General features: G+C 39.2%; 1 protein-coding gene across 1 annotated transcript; it reads left to right on the top strand.

The window, feature by feature from the left end:
* The first annotated feature begins 6,314 nt into the window (after positions 1–6,314).
* Positions 6,315–10,742, top strand: LOC128870446 (uncharacterized). The gene has a single exon (XM_054113138.1). The coding sequence runs from the start codon at positions 6,315–6,317 to the stop codon at positions 10,740–10,742; it is 4,428 nt and encodes a 1,475-aa protein (XP_053969113.1).
* The last annotated feature ends 718 nt before the right edge of the window (positions 10,743–11,460 follow it).

Raw genomic sequence — 11,460 nt, 5'->3', positions numbered from 1 at the left:
ATGATAAAACTTTATTATCAAAATGAGTGTTCATTAACGCAAACGTTGCGCGCATTGCGCCCATTTTTCGGTAGACATGGTGGCGCTTCTAATTCCTAATTGCCCATAATGAACCATATGGACCTAGACGACATGTGGTTCCAGCAGGACGGCGCACAGTGGTGCCACAGCGGCCAAAAATACAAGGAGTCATTCTAGAAGTTTGAAAATTTGCAGAAATCACTTTTAAGACATTTTAAACTTCTAGTTAAAAAATCAAAAAAATCCGCCCACTTTTACGCCTACCTCCCACACAACCTTAACAATAAAGTAGCCATAACTTCCATAAAATTAAAAAAAAAATAAAAAAATTTTGTATACTTGTATTTTGTGTAATTCCTAATATTGGGTAATAATTTTGTAAAAATTTGCCCCCTCTTACGACCACCTCCCATACAATACTAACTTAAAAAATGCTCTAACTGGCATAAAATTTTAGGTCAAACTTTAAAATTTTGGTACATTTACGTTTTAAAAAGTTTTCAATATTTGGTGTGAATTTCAAATTATTCCTACTATTTTTACGCCTACTTTTCATAGTACTGCAATAAAAATTTTTTTTTTTTCAATCTTTTAATAAATTTTTTACATCATCATGGTATTCCAATTTCTTTAACTGCTGTGCCCAGATGACCCATCACAGCCCCATTTGCTTAATAAACGCAACTGATGTGGAAACTCTTCAACCTCACATTGCGATTTAGATTTAAAAATTCTTGAAACTGTGTGATCAAGTAATTGTTGTAATCCAACACTACTACAATTTTCCTCAACCGTAATATTAGCAGGATAACATTGCTTTTTAACTGCCAAAATTTGTTTATAATTTGGAAAAATATCACAACCGATTTCTTTGGCTGAGCTTCTTAAAATTTCACACTGGTGCTTTGATAATGCAGCATCGATTATGAGGCTAAGTGCTTTTTCAGGTGTAAACGATTTAAAATTTTCTTCTTTATTATATCTTTTAGCTGCAGACACTATCAGCTCTTCAGAATAATTTTCACAAATTTGTTTTATTTTAGTCCTCTTAGTTCTCTCATGACTTTCTTCAAATGAAATACAAGGTCTTCCACGTTTGGCTGAAAGCGAAGTACTTGGCTGCTCAATATTCAAAACGTTTTTATTTATCGTATAAAGCCGTGAAAGCCATTGTTTATTATCAATTAAAAACCTGGATTTAATGCGCGCACTTTTGTTCCACTTTAATTTAAATTTTGGATAGAAATATTTTATTAAAAATTTGCGAAAATTAATTATATTTGTCTCAGACAAATTATAATTTGCTGATATGACACCAACAACAACGTCAATATCTTTATCCCTATCGAACAATAGTTCAACAATCGCATTATAATGAATATTAGATTTATCCATAACTTTAATAAATTTCCAAACACTTTATATTAAACTTGTATTAACTGTCACTGTCACAAAGATAATAATGCAGGCATATTTATATTTTAATCCATAACGGACAATTGACGATTCCCCGCCAACTCATTAAGAACTCACTTCTGTGTACTCTCCCACCACTCGCTTTGGCGACAAGACTCGCTCCGACTATTGCACGTAAACATATGCATAGCGCGCAGTGTGAATTTCGCGCATGGTTGTTTGTGGTTTTTGTTGTGTATAAATCGCTGTGCTAAGCTGTGCTATGTCTTGTCTTCTTTAACTTTTAGCTGAATTTTCAAGCTTTAATTTGATATAAGCCTTAATTCGGTGCTCAGCGGTGCAATATATTTTCTAGTCCTTTGAAAATGATAAATGTTCATTTTTTTGGGCTGTATATATGCTACATGCAACTTTTTTCCATTTTTTAGGAATTTATTTTTTTTTTTGTCATTTTTAATAAAGAAAAATGGTTCTTACGAATTGCATTTTTAGAAATGTTGTATGATGTTTCATATGTAAATAACAAGCATTCAAATATAGCACTTTGAACTCCCATATTTCAAGTATGTTGTCATACCTTAACTTTGACATACTGTGTACAGAAAAATAATAAAGATTATGGTCTAAAATTTTAAAACAACAATTCTTAATTAGTTGTTAATAAATTTTGAAAATTTTATGCAAATCGAATGATGTGAAAAAAATTGATTTATGTCCGCAGTCTACATGAAAAGTTCCCACTGTGCGGCGCCACACAGCAAACGCCACGACATTCCATTTCAACATCTACCCGCCCTTATTGAAAAACCCTTTATTTCTGGCAATGAACATCTGGCAATTTTCATCGGAAAATTTTCTATATTTTGTCTTAAACGCACTCAGAACGTTTTTATGTGGAAGCAATAACAACATTAAATAACATTATACTGTGTTTTAAAGAACTAATGTAGACAAAAAAAATAAAATAAGGTGTTAACATTTTCGTACGATTACTTTACACAATTTTTGACGCGAATTAACAAGACTAAAATACACCGATGAACTAAAATCATTATACGGCTAGTAAACCACATCTTTTAGCACCTTAAAAAGCTGGCGCTATGAATCTTCCCACTATCCCTGTTCGTTCAAATACAGCCAAGGTTGTGCAATTGTTGCGTCAGAAAGTATCACGAAACGATTTCGGAAACTTTTCATGTCACACACCATCAGATTAGGGCATCCTCTGGCATTATTTTAACGAGGATCAATAAGATTTTGCATGATCGTCATGTGTTAAAAATTATTTATTCGCATTGAAAGTGCGAAAGTTACCATTTGAAAGTCATGGTCTGCTCACCTTCTTCATATACTTAAACTTGTAACAAACTTGGTTTGAATAAGATAAAAATATGAAAATTTTATCTTTCAAATTTTTGACAACTTCTCAAAAGCGTAGAAAACTTGGAGCTCCATTTCTTCATGTGGTATTTCGAAAACCCTTTGGCCCTAGTACAATAGACGGAGAATTCAGAAAGTCTGGGGACTCTACGCCATTCAATTACCAAGCTCGTAGCGGGTCCGGGTTTTGCAGCTAGATGATTACAGTTACTAGGAGCTCTTTTATTCGACAACCTGGGGCTGTGCACTAACCTAAATCCCTTCAATCTTTTCCATAATATTAACAGCTTTGGCTGGTTGTAGATATCTGCCTGTTGGAGATCTTATAATGGTAACAAAATGGTGCTTTAGTGCTACTTAGGGAGTATCAGAGTGGTTCTTTCCCCTAACTACTCCAATATTTGGCATATCTTGTATTTTAAATTATTTACTGGAGCGTTTAGTTACCTTCTTTAATATGCGGCCGCCGTAGCCGAATGGGTTGGTGCGTGACTACCATTCGGAACCAAGAGTTCTCTCTTTGGTTTGAATATCGGTGAAACACCTAAATAAAAAAAAACATAAGAAAAATATCTGCTCTGCATAGTTATAGTCTGCTCACTCTACCTAACATACCACATCTATTTCTGAGACTTCCTTCCGTAACTATTTTTCTGAACAAACGTTGTTAGAGAATAAATATTCTGCCGCAATCTGCAATAAAATCTACCGTTTGTTAACTTTAGCTCTAAAATTGTCTCGCCTACAGGTATGTGTTTTCCAATTTCTGAAAATTGCAACTATACTCATAAATTTATTTTTATTAACCTTAGATTTAAAACTCACCTATTTCTATAGCCCTATCGCCTTAAGCGAATTCTTCCAAAACAAACATTTTTACTAGAAGGTTATTCGACTGCAATTCGCTGTAAAATTGAAATTCTTGCAAAAATACGTTTTTTACACTAAATACCCCAGAAACTATTGATGGTAATCAAAATCTATAAACAAATTTATAACAATTTCTTCAAGGATATGGGAGACTTAGGCACAGCTTTCTCTTGAGGGGCTGATTGACTTTTCCGCAAGTTCAAGATGGTTTACAGATATGCAGAAATATGTCTGGCTAAATTTTATACTGGGAAGAACTGTTGACTTCTACCAAGTGAACTCTTGATAAAAGACCAGCCTGTCTAACCTTACCTACATATACGGTACTTGTGTAGGCTAATATTAGCAGTTATTTCTTCTTCCATTTCCTTAATCAGGTCATTTTCAATGAAATTAAAATTAATTTCCGGTTATTCAAAATAAATAAAATAAATTTTATAAAATATAAGTAAGTAGTAAGACGTAGGTAGGTAGGTAGGTGGGGTGGTTGTCATAAAGACACACTTAGACCTTTCGCAGGTCCGTTGTGATACCACTGGAGCTTATCCTTACTCTACGTGTTTTTTTTTAAACCATCCGGTAGCTTTAATAAACGAGCAGAGCTTTGTTAGACGTAAGTATTAACATGAAAATACTACCACCTAACTACTGAAAGTAGGTAAGCAGGTAGGTAGAAGTGGCAGTCAGTCTCTCTCACTCCCTTAGATCGTTGCCCATCTACTGTAATGCCACAGTAGAAGTTTATTTGCCACTCCTCGCTGAACCATTTTGTTTTAAGTGCAAATCCATTGATCTGGCTGACACTTAAATCACTAATGTCATCAGTATTATTTAAAAACGATGAGCTAAAGTATCAAAACCTAGTGGCATGCCACGCCGGATATTAACAGAGAAGATCTAATCTGTGTAAATATAGATTTCTCTGAAGGTACTCACATTTGTGCTTAACCAGACAGCTACCTCAAACAGTGATTAGGAAGACGAGCCGAAACGCTTATTTTTGGTTTCTTATATTCTTTCAAATAATAAGAACTGTTACCGACGAAAAGTACGGCCGAGCAGTAAATATCATTCTCTTATTTTTGTATGTTGCCATTATTCTCATATTCGCATTCTTTCTCACTTGCACTTTATTTCTGTTATGTTATGAGCATCTCTCATTATTTGCATATATACATACAGTAAGCATAATTACAGTAACATACATTCTATTGCTATTTATTACATATTTACTAAATCTAACTGTAATATCAGGCCACTCTGACTAGCTATAAATATGTGTCACTTGGTGTAAATCGGGGTAGTCGTAAGAAATAAGAGAGAAATGCAAAAAGTTTTAAAGCGTACGGACGCTGTTGGAAATTTGTGTTTGAATTTGAAACAATACGACTGCCGCGCTAGAAAAATACGCGCAACAATTCTTTAAAACTTTTTTTGGTGATTCTTTAAAATTCTTTTGCCGTAAAATTAAATTTGATTTAACTAATTTTAATATTTGCTAAATGGTCAATATGGACAAAGAAACAACGGGGCAAAGTTGTCGAAAATGTGACGCAGCGGACAACGAGAGTATGGTCCAGTGTGACACCTGCGACGCCTGGTACCACTTCAACTGCGTTGGAGTACATAGCAATGTGGCTGACGAAAGCTGGAGCTGTGAAAGCTGCCAGAATCATGCATCAACCACGAAGGCACATCCAACCGCATCGTCATCGCCAACTACCAAGCAAGGTAACCGGCACGTGAATTTTCTCCCAACGTTTCCAACAATTGCGAAGATATCTAACTCAACAGTCAATCCGCTTCTAAAACCTGCGACTAATATAGCAAATTCTACAGTTACTACCGCTACTCCAGTATCCACGAACTTTTCGACCTGGGCTTCTTCGAACTGGAATTTCGAACCCAGTACATCAGTTCAGGGATCGCAACTGCCAAATAAATCAAGTGAGTATAACCCAGGGCTACAACAATTCACAACGGGCAGCATCGCCACCTCTGCAAATGAGATCTCGTACAGTCAACCAAAAGTATTCTCGTCGGTGCAGCAAGTAGGTATACGAAATGGCCAAGGTATGCAGATGCCATTCAACTCCGAAATATATCGAAACCTTCAGCTTGAAAAGTTGGAAGAGCAGATGAAATTGCAACAACAATATTTGGACAACAAATATAAGATTCTTTCGCAGTATAACGACCTGCCCTCATCCAGCACTTCGATGGCCTCTTTTAGCAATGGGCCTACACCTGCTCAATTAGCAGCAAGGCAGGCCATACCTAAGCAGCTCCCAACCTTTAATGGCGACCCTGAAGAATGGCCGCTGTTTATTAGCAGTTTCGATAACAGCACTACGGTCGCGGGGTACACCGATGCGGAGAATTTAATTAGATTACAAGCGAGCCTTAAAGGCAAAGCACGGGAGATGGTAAAATGTAAATTGTTTTTGCCGTCCATGGTCCCTGAGATCATAAAAACTCTTAGAATGTGCTTTGGCAGACCTGAACACATCCTTGAGCGCGCAATGAATAAAGCTCGTGCTATGCCTGCACTGAAGGATAAATTGGAGGGCCTTATTGAATTTGCACTCTGCGTCAGGAATATTTGTGCCACGATGGAGGGATGACAAATGTACATGCACCTGCATAACCCACTGCTCGTCAAGGAGTTGGTTGACAAGCTCCCCAACAACCAAAAGCTGAACTGGGCTGTTCACCCGAAAGATGAAAAGACTCCGGTGGTGAAACAATTCAGCGACTGGTTGTACAATCTAGCCGAAGCAGCCAGTACTGTCGTCTCTTTAGCACCTGCCAAAAGTAGTGCTACGGTTAACACGCATACTATCGACGTGAACACTCAGCATCCATCACCAGCTCGCAACATACCAAGGAGCAAGCAGTGTATAATTTGCAAGAGCAACGATCATAAGGTAATGCAATGCGACACTTTTAAAAAATTTACACTTCAGCGAAAATGGGAGGAAGTTAAGGCGAACAACCTCTGTCGCCAATGTTTGAATCCGCATAGACGGAAATGTTTTATGAATAAAGTATGTGGTGTAGATGGTTGCACTATAAAACATAATCCGTTACTACATAAAACAATCACGGTAATGAGCCAACAAAAACCCATCGCCATAAGTACAAATACAAACGAATTTTTAGATGCGCAGATAAATACGCACAGTAGCAGCCACGAAGAAATGCAGCCACTCTTCAGAATCGTTCCGATTCGCATTTATTCTAAAAATAAAGTACTGAATATATTTGCATTTTTAGATGAAGGCTCTTCTGTGACGCTAATGGAAAAAAGAATATTTGATGAATTAGGCTTGAAAGGTGAACGAGACCCTCTGTGTTTGCGGTGGACAGGTAACACGACGCGTGTTGAAGAAAATTCTGTGCGGGCGGCCATCGAAATTTCGAGTGTGACAAATTGGCAGAAATATACTCTCAAGAATATTCATACTGTTGACGATCTCAATCTTCCGGCACAGTCAATCAATGCATCTGCGATGGAGCGGCTATATCCATATCTAGCGGGACTGCCAATTGCATCATATAACAACGTAAAACCATCATTGCTTATCGGTGCGGACAACTGGAGGTTGGCAATTCCACTCAAAATTAGAGAGGGAACCTGGTTCCAGCCCATAGCGTCAAAAACCCGTTTAGGATGGGCGTTGCAGGGGTGCAATTCAAGACAGACTGCCGAATATCGACTAAATATACATACATGCGATTGTCAAAAAAGATGCGATGAGCTGCACGAGACTGTAAAAGAATTCTTCACGTTAGAGTCATCCAAACCTACTCAGCTACTGTCGGAAGAAGATGCCAAAGCTGTGAGTATTGCGAATAACACTTGTAAAAAGGGCGATAACTTTTACGAAATTGGGCTACCGTGGCGTACCTCAAGTGTATTGCTACCCAATAACTATGTATATGCTTTACAACGGCTGATGTGTTTGCAGAGGAAGTTTGCTAAGGATCCTATGCTAAAATCTAATATTCAAATTCAAATCAATAATCTACTTTCCAAGGGGTACGCGAAAAAACTCTCCCCGATTGAGGCTGCTATTTCTAACGGTAAAACATGGTATTTGCCTATTTTCATTGTAAGCAATCCAAATAAGCCTGGAAAGCTTCGGATGGTGTGGGATGCTGCTGCAAAGGTGAACGGGGTGTCACTCAACGACTTCCTACTGAGTGGCCCACACTTGCTTAACCCACTCGTTAGTATTTTATTAGCTTTTAGAGTAGGCAGAGTGGCTATATGCGGTGATATAGCGGAGATGTTTCACCGTATCAATATACGGGACAGCGACATGCATGCTCAGCGATTTTTGTGGTGCGATGACGGTGATGATCCTCAGCAACCAAGTATTTATGTCATGCGAGCGTTGACCTTCGGATTGAATTGCGCTCCGTTTATTGCCCACTACATACGTGACAAAAACGCTGACCATTTTGAAAATGAACTTCCTCGAGCCGTAGAAGCTGTAAAGAAGAACCATTACGTGGATGACTTTATTGACTGTGGAGATGATGAACAATCTGCGTTAGAATTGGCTCAACAAGTAAAAAAAATTCATGGCGCCGCTGGCTTCAATATACGTGGCTGGTCTTCAAATTCCAAATTTGTCGTGGAGCAGCTCGAAGAAGATCCTATGTCAGTTCAATCCGTCAAAGAATGGGGTTCAACCACGAAAGTCCTCGGTATGTTTTGGGACCCTCTAAGCGATAATTTTAAATATATTTGTAGATTTGCGAGACTTCGTCGCGATGTTATTAACGAATCGATCATACCAACGAAAAGAGAAGCACTCCAAGTTTTAATGTCGATCTTCGACCCTCTTGGATTTGTTTGCTGCTATACCGTAGGGTTAAAGATCTTGCTGCAAGATGTATTTCGATCTGGTCTCGCCTGGGCCGACCCGCTCCAAGACAATCTTTTCGACAAATGGAACCAGTGGAAGTCCATTATGCCATTAATAACAGCTGCCGAAATACCTCGATGTTATTCACTATTGCTGAAAGATGCTGAAGATGTTCAACTCCACACCTTTGTTGATGCCGGGGAAAGCGCGTATGCAGCCGTTTGCTACTTGCGTGTATCAAAGGGAAACGACGTCACGGTTAGTCTAGTGGCTGGCAAATCCAAAGTCGCACCGCTAAAGCCATTATCGATACCCAGACTAGAGTTGCAGGCGGCGGTAATTGGTGTGAGGCTGGCGAACATGGTAAGCAATACGCAACGTATTAACATAATGTCGAAATATTGGTGGACAGACTCAAAGACGGTGCTAAGATGGATGCGAATGGACCCTAAAAACTTCCACCAATTCGTGATGCATAGAATAGGCGAAATTCTAGAGGCATCAAACGTAAGCCAGTGGCGGTGGGTTCCCTCGAGAAATAATCCCGCTGATTTAGCTACAAAAACAACTACACGTCAGTGCTACCAATTGTGGTTTACCGGCCCAAATTTCTTAAGGTCGAGCACAGAAGCTTGGCCGCAGTGCGAAGAGTTAAGCTTAGAGGAGTGCGACGATTCGGAAATTAAACATTATGTTCTACATATGAAAAAGGAACACATGAACAACCTGATGCTGAACGTGGAGCACTTTTCCAGCTGGAAACGTTTGTATCGAGCTGTGGCTACATTTTTATTTTACGTCGACCGGTTGCGCTCAGTTGTGCTAGCAAGGCAACGGAAAACATCCATAGACTTTGACATGATTCAGAAAGCTCAATGTCTTCTTATAAGGTATGCTCAGTCCATTGAATATTGTGAAGAGATCAGGTGCCTCAAACGCGGTAAGAATATTGACAACTCTAGCAAACTCTTTACTTTAAACGTTTACTTAGACACAGATGGCATAATAAGATGCAAAAGTCGAGTTGAACACTTAAACAACCATGAAGATATTATAGTGATGCCTAATTCTCATCATGTCACCTTTTTAATAGTGCGTTGGGCTCACGAAAATTTCCATCACCTGATGCATGAGTCTGTAATCAATCAAATTCGTGGTACATACTTTATAAATCGACTGAGGGTGTTGTATAAAAGAGTGCGCGCAGAGTGTCAAAAATGTAAAAACCATAGCTCCATTCCTCAGCCGCCACAAAGGGCAGCGCTGCCGGCTGCAAGGATTGCCGCTTTCGAGAGGCCCTTCACGTATGTAGGTATCGACTATTTTGGCCCATTGCTTGTCATCGTGGGAAGAAGGCGAGAAAAGAGATGGGGCGTTCTATTTACATGTCTAACGCTTCGCGCTATACACATCGAAGTTGCCCACAGCTTAAATACCAGTTCCTGTATCATGGCGATACGCAACTTTATATCACGACGCGGCTATCCCAGGGAGATATTCTCGGACAACGGCACCAATTTCAAGGCATCTGAAAAAATAATTAGCGAGAGTCTGAAAAATATCGATTTGAATGGTATCGCCTCATCTTTCGACCGAGTAAAATGGAGATTTAATCCACCAAGCGCCCCCCATATGGGTGGTGCATGGGAAAGGCTTGTGAGATCAGTGAAGACTGTGCTTTATGAAATACTACCTTCAACAAGTTTCAGCGATGAAAGCTTGCGAAGTGCATTGAATGAAGTAGAATTTATCCTGAACGCCCGCCCGCTTACATTTGTTTCTTTGGAAAATGGTGACGACGAGGCTCTTACTCCCAACCACTTGCTGATTGGGTCATCGGATGGCTACAAGCCAATATGTAGCGACACCGTTAATCTGCGTCAACGTTGGCAATTGACCCAACAATTCGCTGACCGCTTTTGGCATCGATGGGTGAAGGAATATACACCGGTCATCTCTAGACGTACCAAGTGGTTCACAAAACAACGCCCAGTACGTATTGGCGATGTCGTGGTAATTGCAGACCAAGACCTGCCGAGGAACTGCTGGCCGAAAGGCAGAATTGTAGATGTGGTAAAAGCGAAGGATAGCCAAGTTCGGAGCGCTATGGTAGAAACCAAATCAGGCATTCTTCATCGACCGATTGCAAAAGTAGCGGTGTTAGATGTCGGTACCTAGTAAAGGAAACATGTGTTGTCAGACTTGTTTACGGGCAAGGGAGTGTTACCGACGAAAAGTACGGCCGAGCAGTAAATATCATTCTCTTATTTTTGTATGTTGCCATTATTCTCATATTCGCATTCTTTCTCACTTGCACTTTATTTCTGTTATGTTATGAGCATCTCTCATTATTTGCATATATACATACAGTAAGCATAATTACAGTAACATACATTCTATTGCTATTTATTACATATTTACTAAATCTAACTGTAATATCAGGCCACTCTGACTAGCTATAAATATGTGTCACTTGGTGTAAATCGGGGTAGTCGTAAGAAATAAGAGAGAAATACAAAAAGTTTTAAAGCGTACGGACGCTGTTGGAAATTTGTGTTTGAATTTGAAACAATACGACTGCCGCGCTAGAAAAATACGCGCAACAAGAACCATAGGAAGTTTTTCCGACCAGGTATATTGCAAACACACTCACACCTAGCTGGAGTTCTAGTACTAAGTAACGTATTAAAGTATGAATCCTTCAAACAATAGTCAACAGGCTTTTTTGGGCTCAGGCCGGATAATGTGGCCAAGTGTCCAACACCTAAATACCGCCATTGATTAGTTGCGGCAAGCCGAGCAGCAGTGTTACCTGCATTCTGTTTACCAACAAAGTCAAGCGGAGGTAAGAAGAAAACAGTATTCAGAGCACCACCAAAGAGTGTAGTTGTAAGGG

This window comes from Anastrepha ludens, chromosome 2, assembly GCF_028408465.1.
Source record: "Anastrepha ludens isolate Willacy chromosome 2, idAnaLude1.1, whole genome shotgun sequence".
Taxonomy (NCBI): Eukaryota; Metazoa; Arthropoda; class Insecta; order Diptera; family Tephritidae; genus Anastrepha; species Anastrepha ludens.
This window is presented reverse-complemented; position numbering and strand designations above follow the sequence as displayed.